The sequence below is a fragment of the Rhinoraja longicauda genome, chromosome 40 (assembly GCF_053455715.1).
Source record: "Rhinoraja longicauda isolate Sanriku21f chromosome 40, sRhiLon1.1, whole genome shotgun sequence".
Taxonomy (NCBI): Eukaryota; Metazoa; Chordata; class Chondrichthyes; order Rajiformes; family Arhynchobatidae; genus Rhinoraja; species Rhinoraja longicauda.
In genome coordinates, this window is record NC_135992.1 from 9,579,881 (window position 1) to 9,600,607 (window position 20,727).

Below are 20,727 nucleotides of genomic sequence, written 5' to 3' on the forward strand. Positions count from 1 at the left end.
CTGAAATGCCTACTCCTGCACCTATTGTCTATTCCTCGTACAATCCCAGATCAGTGGGTGTTGTTGGGCTAGGTAAGAGGCAGAGGGACAGAGATGAAAAAACAAGAAGTGTGAGATAAGGATGGAAGCGTGAAATATGAAGCCAGAGGAAGAAACCCAGGGGGACGAAGAGCAGGGAAAGGGAGAGATGGGTGCACATCCAGGTGGGGCACAGGGAAGAGGGGAAAAAAGAGGGAGGGAAAAGGAAACCGGGGTTGTTTATCTAAAATTGGAGAATTCAACGTTCATAACATTGAAGGCTAACCCAAGTGGAATAGGAGGTGCTGTTCAGGAAAACAAAACTGCAGATGCTGGTTTAAATCGAAGGTAGACACAAAATGCTGGAGTAACTCAGCGGGTCAGGCAGCATCTCTGGAGAGAAGGAATGGGTGACGTTTCGGGCTGAGACCGAAACGTCACCCATTCCTTCTCGGGTCTGAGGAAGGGACTCGACCCGAAAACGTCACCCATTCCTTCCCTCCAGAGATGCTACTGCCTGACCCGCTGAGTTACTCCAGCATTTTGTGTCTCCCCATTAGGTGCTGTTCCTCCAGTTTGCCTGTCGTCTCACTCTGGAAATGGAGGAGGCCCTGGACAGAAGGGTCACTATGGGAACAGGAGGGGGAGTTATAAGGGTCCCAACTCGAAACATCGCTTATCCATGTTCTCCAGAGGTGCTGTCTGACCTGCTGAGTGACTCCAGCACTTTGTGTCCTTTTTTGGTAAACCAGTGTTTGCAGTCCTTTGGGTCTATGGCGCGTTTGTTTAGTTTGGCTGCTGGGTCCTTGAAATTGGAGTGGTCCACCAACTCGAAGCAGTCGCACGTGTTTCCCCAGAGAGCGCAGCCTGACTCTCTGTACCAGATCCTCACCTTCAGTTTCTGACTGTTGAGCACGAGCACAGCCAGACGGTCAGGTTTTCTACCATGTGGGTGGAGGAAGGAGCAGTAGATGTATTTGTGTATCAGTGGGCCAGGATGTGTGTGCCTAGGGGTGCCAACTATCTCACTCCCAAATACGGGACAAGGTGATGTCACCGCCCCGCGCCCCACGTGACTTCACCCAGCCAGCGGCCACGTGCTCCCTCTCCACCAAGGGCGGCCGCTCGGGCCGGGAGGCGGGTTGCTACGCAACCTCCATCAGGCGAACACACTCGTCCCGCTCCCCGAACACATTCCGTTAGCCCCCACTGTCCCCGCCTACAGTGGCCCGCGGGCCTATTACGGGACAAGAGCGGTCCTGTGCGGGACTAACCAATTTAGCCCAAAATACGGGATGTCCCGGCTAATACGGGACAGTTGGCAACCCTATGTGTGCCTCTGGTGGGACAGGAGATGTGTTGACAGTGTTTTGGTCGCACACTCTTGAGGTTGGCCTGCTTGAAGTCCCGGGCTTTAGTGAACAATGCTTTCGGGTACTTTGTTTCAAGGCTTACTCATTCATGCCAAGCTAGGGGACCATACTAACCACACAGACACACGTCGATTGTGGAAGGCTTGCAAGGTGTATAAAATCATGAGAAGAATAGATCAGGTGGATGTTCAGAGTCTCTTGTCCAGGCTAGGCGAATCGAGGACTAGAGGACATAAGTTTACGGTGAAGGGAAAAAAATTGAATGGGAAACTGAGGGGTAACTGTTTCACACAAAGGGTGGTGGGTGTATGGAACAAGCTGCCAGAGGAGGCAGTTGAGGCTGGGACTATCTCAATGTTTAAGAAACAGTTAGACAGGTACGTGGAGAGGACAAGTTTGGAGCAAACGGAGGCAGGAGGGATTAGGTCAGCTGGGGCATGTTGGCCGGTGTGGGCAAGTTGTGCCGAAACGGCCTGTTTCCACAGTGTATCACTCTATGACTCTATGACTAAGCTACGCCAGGCTACAGCGAAGCAATGTTGGCCAGAATAGCTGGCAACAATGCATCCCTCCATTGACGAGCACTATGCATTCTACGCTCATTTTTAACAGAAGGTCGGTGGAATGACGCACCTGCCCCACCAGCCTCTGGAGCACCTGTACTCACCGTTCCTTTCACAGATGTAGATCGACCGTGTTGAGCTTGAACCTGTCGAAAGTAACATGCCCGCATGGAGTCCCAGGCCGTGTCCTCGAGTTCTACTGGCAGAAGTATGTGCAGACATCTTTATCCTCTGCCTACTCCAATCTGAGGTTCTCGCCTGCTTTAAGACCATTACCATCATCCCAGTGTTAAAGAAAAATAAAGTAGCGTGCCTCAATGGCTACAATCCGGTAGCTGACATTCACCATCATGAAGTGCTTTGAGAGCAGGGTCATGATGTGCATCAAATCCAGGCTGCCTTTGAACCACTGCAATCCACCTACCCTTGCAGCAGGTTCACATCAGATGCCATCCTGGCACTGCGCTCAGCCCTTATTTGAATAACAAGAACACCCAGGTCAGACGCCTATTTGGTGTCAGAGTCTAGTTTAGTTTAGAGATACAGCACGGAACAGGCACTTCAACCCATCAGGTCCACACCGACCAGCAATCCCCTCACATTAACACCACCTTACGCACACACAGGGGACAATTTTACACTCATAACCAAACCTGTACGTCTTTGAAGTGTGGGAGGAAACTGAAGATTGCGGAGAAAACCCATGCAGGTCACGGGGAGAACGTACAAACTCTACAGACAGCACCCGTAGTCAAACCCGGGTCTCTGGTGCTGTAAGGCAGTAGCTCTATCGCTGCGCCACCGTGCCACACTCATATCGAATATTAGTCCCTAGTCATATAATACTGCCCTAGTCATATAATATCGAAACAGGCCCTTTGGCCCACCTTGCCCATGCTGACCAAGATGAGTCATCTATGCTTCCCCCACCTGACTTGATTGGCCCATATTCTTCGAATCCTTTCCTATCCATGCACTTATGAAAGTGTATTTTAAATGCTGTTACTGTACCTGCCTGAACTATTTCCTCTGGCTTGTTCCATATACACACCACCCACCTTCTTGACTATTTATTGACATTAGGTTCACATTCAACACCATAATTCTAATCAAACTCATCGCCAAATTCTTGCACCAAGGACTCGGTACTCCCGTTAGAACTGGATCCTTGACTTCCTAACTTAGAGATCGCAATCAGTGAGGAGAGGTGACAAAATATCCTCTGTGATAATTCAGAACATCAGTGCACCACAAGACAGAGTTTTCAGCCCTTTACTATTCTCCCTGTAAACTCATGACAATGCAGCCAAATACATCTCTAACTCCATTTACAGGTTTGCAGATGGCAGCAACGGTCATGGGCCAGATCTCAAACAATGACGAGGAGGAGTACAGGAAGAAGGAAGATAGCTCTGGAGCATGGTTTCAAGCCAACATATTCTCTCTCAATGTCAGCAAAATGGAGAAGCTGGTCATTGACTTCAGGAAGCAGAGTGGAGTACAGGTGCCAGTCTGCAACGATGGAGCTGAAGTGATGATGGTCAAGAGCTTAATGTTCCTAGTTGCAAACATCACTAACCATTTGTCCTGGTCCAACACATTGATACTATGGCCAAGAAAGCATGCCAATGCTTCTACTTCCTCAGAAGGCTCAGGAAATATTTTCCAACAACTCTTACCAATTTCTACGGATTCACCGTAAAAAGCATCTGATCCAGATGCATCACAGCTGGTGGCAAGAAATTGCTGTGAACACATCTCAGTCCATCATGCAAACCAGCCTCCACCACATTCCATTGACCCCATCTATACAACACATTACCCTGGGATAATAAGAGCCACTCACACCATGGTCATTTTCCCTTCTCCTGGTCAGGCAGAAGATTATAAAAGCTTGAAAGCATGTACCATCAGATTCAGGATCAGCTTTGTCCCGTTATCACTTTTGAACAGATCTCTCATGTCCTACGTGTGTAAGAAGGAACTGCAGATGCTGGTTTAAACCGAAGATGGACACAAAAAGCTGGAGTAACTCAGCGGGCAGGCAGCATCTCTGGAGAAAAGGAATAGGTGATGTTTTGGGGCGAGACCCTTCTTCAGGCTCTGAGTCTGAAGAAGGGTCTCAACCTGAAATGTTACTTATTCCTTTTCTCCAGCGATGCTGCCTGACCCATTAGTTACTCCAGCGTTTTGTGTCTATCTCCTATCCAAAGGATAAATTCCTGATCTTCCAATCTACCTTGTGACACTTTGTTTAATCTGCATTTTCTATGTGGCTGCACCACGATATTCTGGACTTTTTTTCCTCTTTTGCACGACCTTGAAGCATTCATGTATGGTATGCCTGGATAGGGTTTTATCACCATATCTCCATAAGTGTGACAATAATAAGCCATACATACCAACAGAAAAACTGTATGGCAGTCAGTTTAGTTCTGTGTTTTCATTGCATTGTATTTTAAAAGGAAATTAAAATATACTCTTGAAATAATATTGTAGTATTTTTATTGCTCGACTCTAAATTGGAGATACAGCATCTACAATTCCGATTTAAAGGATTTTTTTTTCCTCTATCCATGTTTTTTCACTTATTGGAAAAGGACGTCGGTGAGTGCAATCATAACCCAATAAATTTATTTCAGAGATGGAGTTCAATTGGGTACAGTATATTCTTCAGATTAAAAAAAAAATAGATCTGAAGTGTGCTGCTATTTAGGGAGGAAAAAAAATGTAAAAATAATAATCAGAATGCAAAATTATTAAACAGATGGAAAGAACGCGCAATTGCATTATGTTTTACCTCTTGGAATAAGGGGGAGAAAAATGGATTTTATTTTTTTTTTGCTAAAAAAAAAAGGTCTGCGCACCCATTTAATCGAAAATCACCTCCAGTCCACTCTCCCGTTGCAAAAGGGAGAGAGCTTTCGCCTGGGGACTGTGGAGTTAAATGACGTAATGCACCGCCCGCCGGCGAATGGGAGGCAGCCGCGCGGGTCACGTGAGGCGGAGACTCGGCCATTTCCGGCAGCCGGCGACGAGTTTGGCCGAGCGCGGCGGGTCTTTTTTTTTTACGTCGCTGCGCTCGCCGAGAGAACAACAAGCCGCCATTTTGTTTGGTGCGAGAGAGAGAGAGAGAGAGAGAGAGACACGGAGAAGGAGACGGCGAGAAGCGGGCGATAGAGGGAGAGAGGAGAGATCCTTCGCTCGGCTTGGCGGATTGAGGGCAGGGGAGGGGGTGGGGGAAGGAAGGAAGGAAGAGAAAAGGACGAAGAAGAAAAGGAAAAAGGCGGGGAGGGGAGGGGAGAAACAAAAGAAAACTAACAAAATATATAATCAGCAATACGAATTCAACAGCAGGGAGGAAAAAAAGTAGTACTGTTAAAAAAAGCCTCATCTTTTTGCCGACTCCACCGTCCGTTATTTTAAAAAAAAATTTAAATGATAGACTAAGAAGAAAATGCCGAAACATTTCGAGTGATTTAACAACAACGGTTCCTGGGTTTTTTGCTCCGGTGAAGAGCGGAGGCTTTCTCTTGAGGGACGGTGGATGAATCGTTCTCGCTTTATTGGACCGAGAGGGGGAATTTTTTTAAAGGGTTTTTTTTTCTGACAGGGTTTTTTTTTTCCCTCTCTCTTTCCCCCCCCCCACCCCCCACCCCCACCCCCCCTCTTCTCTCTCTCTCTCTCGGTGTCGGGAATGTGGAAGGAAAGACGGTCGTGAGGTGATTTAGGATGCGGTTTTCGCCCGAGACGCCGTTGTGCTTGGTCTTTCATTTTCTTTAATTATTTTCGCTACCCCTTTCCGTTCTTATTTTTTTTTTCCTCTCTCTCTGTTGCCCATGGACGATCGACCTAGAAAGCCTGGGCCTGGCCGTAGGCCTTAGGCTCATTCTCTCTCTCTCTCAACACAGACTTTTAGTGATAAGGTATAAAATTGCCCCAGCGAGGAGAGGCAGTGGGGGGGGGGGCTGAGCGAAGGAGCCAAGTCCACAGATTAATTCGCGAGGGTTTGTGCGGTGTGTGTGGTTTTTTTATTTTATTTCTCCCTCTACGTTTTTTTTTGGGGGGAAGGGGGAAAAAAAGTTGAAACGTGTAATTTTTAAAATTGGGGAAGAAATGGCAGAGAATCTCCTGGACGGACCGCCTTCAGCCAAGCGGCCTAAAATCACCTCCCCAGCTCCTCCGACCAGCGATGGCACAGGTACCGTGTAAACCTTTCTCTTTCGCCACTTAGTTTGTGCTTGTGTGTGTTACAAAATGTATTTGTGCTGCTTTTTCTTTATTCTGGAAAGAAAATGTAATGCTTTGATTCAGACTGCAGGTTTTCATTTAATTGTTTGTTAAAATTGATGAATCTTTTTAAATGCACGTTTTGGAGGAAGTATTTTATAAAAATACTGGTCATTTTCTTGGGCTATGGTTTCCCTCTGGTTGGAAAGGATCTGTGCTTGTCCAGTGTATTGTTATGGAGGATGGATAAGTCATTTTCCCTTCATATAGGTTGCATTTTAATCAGTGGTTTCTCTTCCTCTTGTATGAAAGGGCTTTAAATGCATTTATTCATTTCTTGTGTCTAAGTAAAAAATAAATAATTATACTATTCCAAGAATTTTAGGAGTATTAATAATGGAAGATAATGTGGACGTGTCTAGGCCTTTCGTTTTTAACTTGGTTGACTAGGTGTATGTTTAATGGATCATGTAAGTGGTTGGTTTGGTAGGTAGATCTTGCAGTTGCTTCTCTAAAATGTGTTGTTTTATAACTTTACATGTTCTGAGTAATGTAGATAAAACGAATTACACCATGTTGACGCAGTGTAGTAGCGTGCTTGTTGGCGTTTAGTGAGTATCTTCAATTTTTAACTGGCAATATTTGTCTAATGACAGGATAATATCCGAGGTATTGTCATTTAAACGTTTCTTCAAGAGATGCTTAAATATTATTGTTCAGCATATTATCAGGCTGTTTTAGCTGAATTTGCATCTGTGTGTAAAAGGTATGAAACCTTTTGAAGAAGGCATGTTTTGACTTTGGGAATATGCAACAAGCTTTACTTAATTTCTTGTCCCCCAACAAGAATATAAATACATATCTAATTTGGAGAAATTTCCAAAATTAACTGTTGATTACGATGTTTATATATCTGTATGTATTTGATTCTATTTCATGTAAATAAAGTTATGACTGAGAAGTTACAGTGTGTTGTCTTCATACTTTTAACACAAGATAATTTACACAAATTTGTGTAATTTGTTTTGTTTTCATTGGAAATAATTCTAACAGAGTATTTGTTATATCTTGGATTATTTTAAATATATTGAAATTGAATTGAAAGACCAGCAAAATTAAGCGCAGTTGTGAATTAAAGGTCAAATATGGCAAAATGGGTCAATATTTGGCCCAGAGAATTCAGTGGAAGAGTATGGTTGATTTATTTTTTAATTAAAAAAATAAATAATTTGTTGCTTTGGATCCATCTTTTTATGTAGTTATATTTTTGATAATTCACTTTGCAGCAGTGGCGCTGGTGCTGTGAGGTGAATGAAACTGCACTTTGTTCTACAGTAATCCTCAGCCAATTGGAATGCTACTTTAAGCTTACTAAAAATCTAAATAGAGGACACTTCACAAGTGAAAGATTTCCTCGAGTAACTTGACAGTAACTCCAACATCAGTTTTAGCCAAATAATTTCAGCCTGGTGAAATGAGGTGAGATGGAACGTGCATTCCATAGTTTTATTCAAGCAAAATTTTATTGAAAATGAAGTAGTCACAGCCTCATTGTAAATCAAAATAATTTCTATTGGTATGGTCAGATCTCTTACGGAGTTTTCTGGCAACAGTTTTTCAATCTGCTTCATGGTATATGGTCAGCGATGGTGGAGTATTAGTGGGGTTCAAGTATTGGTCCACCACCCACTTAGTGTTGTGGTGTTCGCTAAGCTTGGTGTTGCACAGATACTACTATATAATTTATTCTCCGTTTCTTGAAATTTAATGTTCCAAAGCATTAGCTTTAGCCTGTTAGCTTTTCATGGCAAAACGCATTTACTACACCAACTTTATAAGTACTTGGTTCTCTATTGGAGAATGATATAAAAATAATAAAAAATGAATTTCCACTGGGCTTTAATTTTCAGTTATCATATAACTGAAAATTTTGCTTAAACTAGTTTTGGGGCTTTGTAATTGTATACTTTAAATCAATTTGTTATTTGGAGCTGTTTTCCTCAAAAATGACAATTATGGCACTTGTTGCATCTAGATAACTGTGCTTACCTTTGTTTGTAAATGCAGAATTCTTTTAATAGCTTCTAATACAGGCAACCTTGGATTTCTTTCTTTTTTTAAATATTGGGGAAATTATTCATCTCATCTTATTTTACTAGTTTATAATATGGATTTCTTTTATTTGTCTCTTCCACTACATGAATAGGATCGCTACTTGTTATCATCTAAACAAAAATTATAGATAATCCAGAGATGTATCTGGTAAAGACAGCATCTCTGGAAAACGTGGATAGGTGACATTTCTTGTCGAGACCCTTCTTCAGACTGATGGAAGGATCTTGACCCAAAACCTCACCTATCCATGTTGTCCAGAGATGCTTGCTGCGTTACTCCAGTACTTTGTGTCCTTTTGTGCATTAACCAGCATCTTCAGTTCCTTGTTTCTACATTTTCAAGATATTACCTGTACTGTGTGAATTTAGCGTAGGGAAAAAAAGAAACCTAATGGGAGATATATTCTTTCATGATTGTTTCAAACTTTGTAGCAAATATGGGTAAGCCAGCAACTTTGTAACAAAGTTTATGGCTAGGTAAAACTATTCTTGTTAGTATTTAATTGAGTAGTTATTAAATTTGTTGACGAAATACCCATCATAAACCTCGTGTTAAACCCTGGTCGTTGTCAGTGGCAATTATTTAAATTAGTTCACCATAACCTGAGTTTCAAAAAGTTAACGAGGTGTTTGTTAGATATTTAATGTTTGTAGGTTGATATTGAACTTGCAATCCTGCACAAACTTGGGGAAAAATCTGTCAAATGCCTGTTTCTGTATACTAATTTCAAAGGGATGTGATTACCAGGAGACCTTGAACTTGAGCATTGAGAGTGGTTCGGCTCCTGCTAAAGCTTTTGGTGAGATTGTAGAGATGGTGGTACAGATCGTCAAAGTCAGATCTTGGTTATTTCAGTTTGGCATCAGCAACAATCTTTCCCATCACCACTGCCATTTTCAGTTCTTCAGTTCTGTTGAAAAGGGTCTCTCAGGAAATTGATTTCTTGGTTGTAATGGTGATTTAATTTGTGTGTAACTAACTAATCGTATTAAAATAAGATAGGATTCATGTGTTGTCAAGACATTTAGTGTAGTTATATAGTCTCCCCAATGATGTATTATGGATCAGTACTGCTATGGTTCCAAACAAATGAACTGCGTGTATGTATTGCATAGATCTTTTATTATGAGTTTCACTTCAGACTATTTTTTTGCAAATCAGGCTTTACTTTCAAAGTATGTCACTCATTGGTAATCTTGGATTGTCTACAAAACGACCAGTTAGCGGAACAGAGGTACTGACATATTGAAAAAAAGATGAGAGAATTTGTTCCTTTTAATCCTATGCATGGAGCCTCAGTGTTGAGTAACTGGTATGGAAAGTATTCCACTCTCCAATGGTGTTCTTTGCATGGTCTTGGGGAAAAAGAACAGAAAATTGTAAAAGCGAAAGGGTTCCTTCAACTTAATATGTTTCATCTTAATGCTTGAAGGATTAGTCTAAGTATCCCATAAAGGAATGATGCCTACTGCACTTACTTCAATGTGAGAGGTAGCCTGTGATGTTTACAGTAGGTTTTTAGCGTGTACTAATTATTTTCTGGTATTTTTCCAACTGAATGTTGTCAGTTTTAGATATAATTATTCAGGCACTTGCACTGATGTCCATAAACAATTGGTTTGGATATCAGTTTGTATTACAATTTGACCCAACTTTTAATTCTAACATTGCCACACTGAAAATGCAAAATAGATCTACCAAGTTGATTTCTTGACTTCTACCAAGTTAATTGAAATCTACCAAAAATATTTCTTGTCAACTGGTACTGATAGAATAAATGCTTTGATAATCACAAATGTTGAAATTCAGAGCTTTAAATACGAAAATGCGGGAAACGTCAGTAAGTCAGGCACAGAAAAGAGAAACAACTAATGTTTGAGGTTGAAAACCCTTTGTCAAATTAAAATGTTTGCTCTGTTTCTACAAATTTTGCCTGTCCTAAATATCTTGCTTTTTATATTTGTGTGGATCTATTTCATTTTGAAATGTTTAAATGAAAAAGATTTCTATTACAACCAAGCTTATTATGACATTTTGAATTGGATTGCAGGTTTTTCACCATGTGCATAAGATGCCAGAACTAAATCTATCCAAACAAAGTGCAAACTAATTTGAACTTGTGATTTTTTCCCCCGAGTTCTCTTGTTTTATTTGTTTTCTGTACATTAACCTGGTGTCTCTTGCTACATTAGTCTGTATTTTGAATTTATTGCTCATAAGCCGCCAGTTTCATGTTCGTCTTTTGTGATTATTATCCTCATAATTTTAATGAACCACGGAGCAGGAGAAAGCGATCTCATCCAAGGCAGTTCTGGCGTGACTAGATTAAATCTAATTCCAATATATTACCAATGAAAACCTTTTCATTCAAACATTTATCCAATTTGCCCTTTAAAGGATTTAAAAAAATGTATATAATCATTACTGGCTATCTGGGTGGCACCTATTATGGCCATGACTTATCATCCATTGCTGGTTACTCAACTAAAGGTGGTGCTGAGCCATCATAGTGGTTGAAGCCTGCACAATTTTACGTTGGAAAGTGTTTTGTATAATGTTTAGTTCTCCATCTTCCCTCACTGACCCCCAGCCTCTCAACCTCTATTTCCATCCCAGCCAAGGTGGATTTAACTTGAAGACATCACTGATTTTTCAGGGGAAATATCAATTTAAGCTCTTTAAAAGGAAGCTCTCTACAAGTATTTTGACCACACATAGAACTGTAGATGCCGAAATCTTGTGTGAAAAAATACAAAGTACTGGAGTAACCCAGCGGGTCAGGCAGCATCTCTGGAGTGAATGGAAGGTGATGTTTTGGGTTGGGATCATTCTTCAGACTGGCAGCCATTTCACTGAATCCAATTTGGATAATGGATTCGGCGGAATAACTGCTACGGCTCAAGCAATTAACAACTTTCTGTCTTTCATCATTCACCTACATTTTTTTGCATATGACATTTTAATGTTCCTTCTATAATAGTGTCAAAAGTGGCATACAGGGCTCTAATTGTGGCCTAACCTCTATTTAGTGGTGTTGTGATTTTGCTTTATTTTGTGTACTGCACTGTAATACTATAGAACGGAGGGCAAAATTAAACTTTCAATGGTCGATAGTATGTACCTTTTCTGAGTAGTGGTTGGTCTAGTTTGAAGTTTTAAGAGAAATGGGTGTGATAATTATTTTAAGGCCACAGCAAACTTCGGAGCTGGTGAGTCGGGGGCTTCAGTCTTATTTAACCATAATAATTCTTCGACGTGGGTTCCAAAAATATGGTGTATGATTCCAAATAGTTCAATCAGCAACAGACAGTAATGTGTACTTTTGAAAAATTTGCCTGGCATGATCGTATTCAGAATAATAAAAATAACTAAATGGCATTGTGGGGCTATTATTCATTTAGATCCGCAAGTTGATTTCAACTTGAACGCAGTTATAATCTCTCTTTCCTGCTAGTTTTCTTCCCTTGTCCACTAATTGTATTCATTCCTGGGTAAAGGACAGTTCTGTGAATCTAGATGCATTTTGATCGTTTTTTATATGTGAATCTAGGGCGTGGCTATTAAAAGGGTACCCATGTTGCGGGAAGAGACCGCAAGAGTGAAATGTGTTTTCTCTACGTCCTCTGTCGCAGCGATGCATAGAAGTTATGAAAATGCTCCATTCAGTTTATACTGGCATTTTTCCTCGGTAGCCAATAGCTCTAATTACGTAATTACTTTGCCCATATCCCTTCAGCCCTTTTCCTTGGATTTTTGTATTGAATTTAATCTGAAATATAAATGAACATTATATAGTGTACAAATGTGCTTGACAGCCACATTTGTGTGCAAAGTTTTTTTTTGCTGCCCTGTATTTAATTTAGCAAGTATAATCCCTCATTCTGAAGCTTGTCTGTTTCTTTTGCACTGCACTCATTTGGGATGTTTTTGCCCCGTAATCATCTTTGTTTAATGGGGGGAATGGTACACAATTTTACATCCATCGTTATTCCAGTTCTTTTTAGTTTTTGGTTGTGGAATTGAGATTGTTTTATGCCATTTTGGTTAACTGCAGAATTGAGGTTTTTTAAATATTCCTGGTTTGTGCAGCTCAGTTGCTTGTCATGAGTAGTTGGGCAATTAGTGTAGGTTTTGTTTCTACTTTTATGATGGGGAAGACTGTCTGTTTTTTTGATAAGTGTGCAGCATTGTACTGAGTATGTTATGCCTTAAGTATAATTAAAGATTAAAAAGTGCTTAACAGATGTGTGTCCACCCCTGGTTTTTCCAGCATCCTTGATTCCAGAGCCTTTCTGGATTATCGGTTTCGCCGGACTAACAGAGGTCATGGCTTCCGAGAAGTGTTGAACGGTTGCATAATTGTCCGCCTAGGCCACCAAGATATCGGCCTGCAGTTTCCCTTGGAAATCAACTATGGGAACAGATCTGCCGGCCCCGGCTGCAGGGGGGAAAATTCGGTGGGGAGGGAGACGGGAGACATTGTGGGGATTTCAAGCGCGCTTTTGTAATTTTGCCTGGATTAAAGAAGGTGCCGGGTCATCAGTGGTGGGCCTATATTATCAACTTTTTATTGACAAAGCTGCAGAGGGTGATAACATTGTTGAATGCACAAAGTGTTATAAAATGATAGATTCTAAAGAGCATGTTTAAGGAAGAGAACAGTAGAACGTTGGAAAATTTGGGGAGTTGTGGCAGCTTGTAGCTGTTTGCCCAGAGAATATTTGCATAGAATAAAAGATACAAGAATGCAGAATTGAAAAGGCAACTTGATTCTTGAGATTTGATTGCCTTTGACACACGAGACAGCCATTTGGTGCATCAGGTGCACATTGCTCCCAATCAAACAATTCCAGTATCTAATGTCTTTATTTCCTTGCACCTCTGCAACTTACTTCTCTCACATGGCCACATCACCTCTGATTCTTTATGCCCTGTATCTGCAGTAAGAAATAATTTGTAGTAGCCATTTATCTTTCATCTATTGGATAGGGGAGTTAAATGGAGCAACAAATGGAAACTCTTGGTTCTATGGCTGAAGGAAGCTGCAGAGACAAGGAAGGCAAAGACCAGAAAGGATGCAGATTTTGGTGCTGCTGGGTGTGGTGGTGTTGTAGACATAAAGCACAAACTTAATGGTTAAGTAGGACTTAGCATGTTAAAATTTGTTAAACTATTGTTGGGTTAAGCACAGGTTATAAATTGTATATAAGGTAATGGCCAGAAAAAGATTAAAACAGTCATGTCCAGGGTTAAAGAGTGAATGTGCTCAGAGTGGGTAGGAGTTCATCGATGGTTTGGAGATGGCGATGAAGCCGATATGGGACTGAACACATCAAAAGTTCGAAGAATGGGCTGACCTGATATTAGACAATTGCCGGAGACAAAGATTGAAACTTTTAATCAGGCCACGGAGGTTGAATTGGGTTTATAATGTCAGTGATTTAACTCTTTCCAATTGTGGGACTCTACTTATTCAGTACAATAAACTGGCAAATCTATTCTACTGTAGCTTTACAATAGATCTTGCATAACGCAGGTGAATACAATTTTAAGGAATTGTCTTTGATTTTATGCAATGACGTTAAAGCTTTAATTTTCAGCAGCAAGAAGTTAATTTAGTGGGAAATTTATGAAAATCGATACATTTAATAGTAGCTGGTACATGCTGAAAGCCTTCAGTGTCGAGTGGTGGTTTTAATGTAATAAAATGTGAGATTCTTTAATTTAGTTCAGAACAGCATTGTTGTGGAATAAACATTACAAATTGCTCAGTCTTGGTATGGATCTAGTTTTCTTCCCCACCTGCCTTCCCTGTTTTCTATCATCTCCCAGCTTCTAATAAAGCTCCTACGATGTAAGGATTTTTTTTGTCAAATTATTAATCCACATGTATTATTGCAGCACCAGTCAACTGGCATTACAATTGGGGCCTGATTTTCCTAACCCTGAGATGCCAAAAATATTAAACAACATCACTGTACTTAGTTAACATGAAGCAACTGATTGCCTTGTGAAAATGATTTGTTCAATATTTTGTTACGCAGAGTACTTAATGGGTTAATTAAACTTCATTTCAATAGACAATAGACAATAGGTGCAGGAGTAGGCCATTCAGCCCTTCGAGCCAGCACCGCCATTCAATGCGATCATGGCTGATCACTCTCAATCAGTACCCCGTTCCTGCCTTCTCCCCATACCCCCTCACTCCGCTATCCTTAAGAGCTCTATCCAGCTCTCTCTTGAAAGCATCCAACGAACTGGCCTCCACTGCCTTCTGAGGCAGAGAATTCCACACCTTCACCACCCTCTGACTGAAAAAGTTCTTCCTCATCTCCGTTCTAAATGGCCTACCCCTTATTCTCAAACTGTGGCCCCTTGTTCTGGACTCCCCCAACATTGGGAACATGTTATCTGCCTCTAATGTGTCCAATCCCCTAATTATCTTATATGTTTCAATAAGATCCCCCCTCATCCTTCTAAATTCCAGTGTATACAAGCCCAATCGCTCCAGCCTTTCAACATACGACAGTCCCGCCATTCCGGGAATTAACCTAGTGAACCTACGCTGCACGCCCTCCATAGCAAGAATATCCTTCCTCAAATTTGGAGACCAAAACTGCACACAGTACTCCAGGTGCGGTCTCACCAGGGCCCGGTACAACTGTAGAAGGACCTCTTTGCTCCTATACTCAACTGCTCTTGTTACGAAGGCCAACATTCCATTGGCTTTCTTCACTGCCTGCTGAACCTGCATGCTTCCTTTCATTGACTGATGCACTAGGACACCCAGATCTCGTTGAACTCCCCCTCCTCCTAACTTGACACCATTCAGATAATAATCTGCCTTTCTATTCTTACTTCCAAAGTGAATAACCTATAGAGGAGACTATCAAATGAGATGATAAATTGAACCCTTATTGCACCTCGGGCGAAAAACTCTGGGGTGAAGGGATTGGAAAGAGAAACGTGGAACAAATCTCATTGTTAATTTTCAGTATACGGTCATTACCGAGGCAGCAGAGTAAAGAAACTTCCATTTTCAATTTAACTAACTGAAAATATTAATTGTCTCCATGACTTATGCTGAACTATATATATTTGAGGCCTGAAGATGCTACTTTAAGTCATTGCTGTGTTTGTTCTCTAACCATTGATCACCCGCTGTTCCTTGTTGTTTGAGACAAAGCCCACCCATTTGAATCTCTGGTGTCACTTGCACCCTACAATGAGAGTCCTATCATATCCATGCCATCATAATATTATCTGAGTATAACTCCAAGTATTGTTCCACTCCATGCCTCCCACAACTCATCTTTTGTTGAAACCAGCATTCATGCCTTTATTACCTGTCGTCCAGTCAACTTTGATGCTCTTTGATACTCTTTTAGATTCTAACTTCCCTAAACTTAACTTTCCATAAAGCAAGTCCCATGCTGCTCACATCTCCCAACTTGCACCAAATTGCATCCATGCGCAATGAGCAGAAAGGTAATTCACAACATTGTTTAAAGAAAGTGTGGTTACTCAATTTGTCATATAGATGCAATTTAAAAACAATATGGATAATAATCTCATGTAACAGCAGAATCTTGATCTGCTACTTCATGTTAATTGAAAAATAAATGTTTATTATTGGAAGAGGTTTGGAGTAAGAATGAAGAAATCTTGCTTCAAATACGTAGTTCTCTGGTCAGACCACATGGAATTCTTTGTAGATTTGTTCTCCATTACTAAGTAATGACATTCTTCCCTTGGAGATGGTACTGCTTAGATTCACTGGAGAAATTCTTGGTATTAGTTTATTAGTGTCATGTGTTGAGCAAAAGAGAAAATCAAGAGTGCAGAATACAGTATTACAGCTGCAAAGAAAGTGCCAAAAAAAACCCTAAGAGCCACAAGCAAGCACTTTGTGATGGTGGATATCACAGGCACTGCATGGTAATAGGAGTTGATCTGTAAAGAGAGATTAGGGAATAATGATCCAAATTTACTGATGGTTATGAAAATGGGAGGAGATCTTGTTGAAATATAATTCTGGAAGGATTGAACAGGGTCGATGGCCAGAAGCTGTTTCCTTTGGCTGGATAACTCAAAATTAGGGTCATGAGGAATTAGGATAAATAAGTCAGATGTATGTTTAAGACTAGAGGTAGGAAGGATTACTTTTCTGATGGTCATGAATATTTGGAACTCTGCAGAATTGTAACAGTTGTTCAGAACTTGATCATAGTATTTTATGGACAATAAAGTTAACAAAGAATAGAGGATTGGATTGGAAAGTTGCCTTGGTACTCTGGATCAGGTAGAATCTTAGGTTGGATTGTCCAGAAGGCTTAAGGGGCTCTTTAACTTTTTCTTCTTAAATTTGCATTCTTGCAGTGGCTAAGTGAAACTAGCAGCCCGATCCAAATATCTGCTCGTGCTGCTCATGATAAAGTTTGGTTTGCTTGCTAAGTAGACTAGGACATTTTCATGCGTTACTTGCACCACATAAGGGAAAATATATTATTTGTATTTAAGTGATGTTTGGATGTGAGCAAATCATGACAATGCTCTGCAGGAAGTGCAGTTGGCCAATACTTGTCAGACTTCAATCAGTATGAACTGGAAGCAACAGTTCCTCCTCACAGACCATCAGCACAGGAGACACTCAAGGCTGTGCGCACAGTCTCCTGCTCTACTCTTTCTACCCATGATTGTGTACCTTGTCAGTTCCTAAGCCATCTCTAAATTGACAATGACACTGTTGTTGGGCGAATAACAGGTATTGATGAGTCAGAGTATAGGACAGAGATCGAAAGTAGTGGACGTTGCCCCGGTCCACCATAGGTATTGAATTCTCCACCATCGAAGGTATCTACACAAAGCGCTGCCTAAAAAGGCAGCCAATATCATTAAAGACCCACGCCATCCTGGCCACATTCTTAACTTGCTGCTGTCAGGAAGAAGATATAAGAGCCTACCTACTACTGTGACCTCCAAGTTCAAGAACGGCTTCTTCTCATCAAACGTCAGGCTCGTGAACCATAACGCCAACCCTAACTGGAACCGTACCTCAGCAATGATCTATGATGGTCTTTGTTTAGGTTGCACTATGCACTTTGGTTTGCACTATTATGGTCTGGTTACCTAGTATGTCTGATGATTTATTGTATTCTTCATTATTGTATATTTATTTATTGTCTAGTTGCGTTAATATGCCTGTAACACTGCAGCAAGCAAGGATTTCATTGTTCTGTTCATGGTACAAAGGACAACTAAACACTTTTGACAGTACTGATCTGTGTGAAATTTTCCCATTCTCCCCTGGGTGCTCCTGTTTCCTCCACATTCCAAAGATTTGTTGGTTAATTGGCTAGTGTAAATTGCCTGTAGTCTAGGTTGGCAGTAAAACAATCAGAGGTGATAATGAGAATGTGTTAGAGAATAGGTCACAGGAAAATAAGCGAGTAAAAAAAAGACATAGGAGGCCACGCAACCCATTGAGTGTCATAAACAATATGAAAATACTACGGTTCAGTTCATTTGTGGAGGAGTTCATTGAATATAATGTGAACAGGATACAATACGTTATTTAGTTGATATAAATGTTTATAACACCGGGTGACAGCGATGCTAACAGGCTCTGCCTCAAAGTGCAAGAGACCCAAGTTTAATTTAGACTTTGTATTATCTGCGTGGAATTTGCACGTTCGCCGTGTAATCATGTAGGTTTCCTCCTGGTTGGTGTCCAAGTTTTCCCATAAATCCCAAAGTCATGGGTTGGTAAGTAAATTTCCCCTAATGTGAGGGTAAGTGGTAAAATCTGGGGGGACTAAAAGAGTACAAAATGGGATTAATATAGAATTAGTGTAAATGAATGGTTGATGATAAGCACAGACTCTGGGCTGAAGAGCTTGCTTCCATGCTGTATCTCTATGCATTTGACTCTGTTACTTCAAGTTAGTCGTTGTTGTGGAGGCTTAGTTAAATTTGAAACTTTCGTTATAAAATTATGGAATAAGTGGACACATTTCCTGCAGTTTACATTACCTTCGTTATAACGGACCATAGGCAGCATTATTCTATATATCAATCTATGGTGTTGAAACAAAGAACTGTAATTGATGGTTAATATGCAAAAGAACACACAGTGCTGGAGTCCAGCATCTCTGGAGAATGTGGACAGATGATTTGGGACCCTTCAGACTGATTCATTCTGCTGAGTTACTCCAGCAATTTGTTTCACCTTTAAGAAAGGCACTGATGCCCCTGGTCTGCATCAGCGAGCCCTTCAGGTACTGCATGGTCTGGTTTAGGTGGCTGTTATTACAGCTCACATTGTAGCCCCTGGCCTTCAGCTCTTTTTTCAGGCCGCTGCCAACAACAAGACATGCTCAGTAAATGTGGAGCTCCATTCCTTCACACCTGCTGCCGTTTCTCCTGTCGGCCGTTGAGTTGTTCGCACCCCACTCCGCAGCAGTCACCGACATCTTCCAAGGTGGAATATTTTGGTGACTACGGGAGAGCAGTGGTAGAGCACAAAGCTGCAGAGTGACAGATGGCGTAGGCATTGGCGGTGGAGTGGGAAGCAGTGGAGTGGGCAAAGGGACGGAGGAGGTGACGGTGGAACGGACAAAGCGACAGCCAACAGGAAGAAACGGCAACTGGTGAGAGCGGAAAGACCCCTATGGTGACAGAGCGTGTCCAGAGCAGCCTGAAGAAAGTGCTGTCGTCAGGGGCTGCATCACGAGTCGTAACAACAGCCACATTAACCAGACCGTGGTGGTGAGTGAAGAAGACCTCGTCGTTGCCTAATAGTCACCATGCGAGCCGGGAGAGGAATTGGCAGGTCCGTGCGCTATAACTGAAATCCGTTAAAAAGAGTTCTGTTAAAACGAGAGTTTACTGTAGTTATGAAGTTACTAAGCTATTAATGGCTACACTAGTCGAATGAGCAACAATGTCTCAGCATAATTATTAAACTATTGTCATTGCTGGAAATTGGGTTCTGTCGCTTTGTTTTAATATCCGGTAGCATTCCAGTTGGTCTATTCCTTGGGTTAGTTTTCACACTTTCCTAATATCTCAAAATGTGACTATGTATATATACATTGATAACAGATTTATTTCCTTTTGAAATATAGCATGTCATCTCGTTCATTCAAACATGAAGTAATGGTTCCATTAAGTTTAGATGAAATCTTAATGTTTAGTGGCTTTAGCAAATACCTGTTTCATTCTTATAACAATAGTGTTCAAAAGCTATTTCCCCCCTTTAAATTGGGTTAAATAACTGGCAAAAAAAGGATAAAATGACAAAATGTCGCTGATACAGATTTGTTCAATCTTTATTTGTGACATCACTATGCATTGTACCATATTTGCAAAATGTTGTACATCAGTTATTTCTCATTGCAAAATCACATTGAAAACTTATTTAATTTACTGCAGAACAGTAAACTAATAAATAAATGCATTTTGCATGATAACACGCCTTGTATTTTTTTTTTTTTACTTTGAACTGTTTCAGAGAGTCATGCAAAACCAAAAAATATCCTTCAACGCACTGAGTCCATGTTAACTATCAAGCAGCCATTTTCATTAGTCCCAATTCTTCTTGCCACATTTCCCTCAACTCCTCACATATTCTACCACTCAAACTAGGGTCAATTGAGAATGGTCCATTAACCTAGAAATTCACACATCTTTGGAATGTAGAATGAAAATAGGCAAAATTCACTATGATAGGGGGAATGTGGAAACTCCTCACAAACAAGCACTGCAGGTGTTGATTGAACTGGGTTGCTGAAGCTGAGAGATACCAGCTGTACTAGTTGCACCATTGTGCAATAAAATGTATTTTATTTTTAATAGTATTAAGTGGCGAACATTGTGAAATATAATGATTAATTTTTTTTAACCCATATATTAAATTAAGTATTTTGGTTGTATTTGGGTGACGCAGCTATGGTATGAGTGAGGATATTTTTCGGGGAACAAAGATACTTTGAATAGTTTTTTTTGCCTTTATGGTTCCATTGTCTTTTTTTTGTCTTAATAAAACATGGAGGATGAGAAAAGTCATTCTGCATCTGTTAAGTACAAGGAATGGTGTAACTTCATTAACTGTTTTTTACAAAATACTGTTCAGTCATGAACATTAAACTGTTGTGAACTGACTTTTTTTGTATATCTTTGATATTTGGGTATACATATCATCTAAATTGTGCTAAAATCATCCACCTGAAAGGGCCTGTATAGGTATCGAAGCAATATAATGCAGCTTGTAAAATTTAAAATATAACCAGATAGTGGAACTACTTAGCATCTCATATGGCATCTGGGAAAGAGCACCATCCACAGACACTGCCATACTTTTACTTGTGCACTTGAGTTGCAAGAGTAAAATGAGGGGAGAAATTTGAAATTCCTACGTTGCTAAAACC

The 20,727-nt window shown here is 40.7% G+C and overlaps 1 protein-coding gene across 2 annotated transcripts in view; it reads left to right on the plus strand.

The window, feature by feature from the left end:
* Positions 1-5,195: 5,195 nt before the first annotated feature.
* ep300a (EP300 lysine acetyltransferase a) overlaps positions 5,196-20,727 on the plus strand; it is a 92,027-nt gene continuing 76,495 nt past the window's right edge. For both annotated transcript variants that reach the window (XM_078430689.1, XM_078430691.1), the window contains exon 1: positions 5,196-6,155. In XM_078430689.1, the coding sequence (XP_078286815.1) occupies positions 6,071-6,155 (85 nt within the window). In that variant the 5' untranslated portion in view covers positions 5,196-6,070. The remainder of the gene's footprint in view (positions 6,156-20,727) is intronic.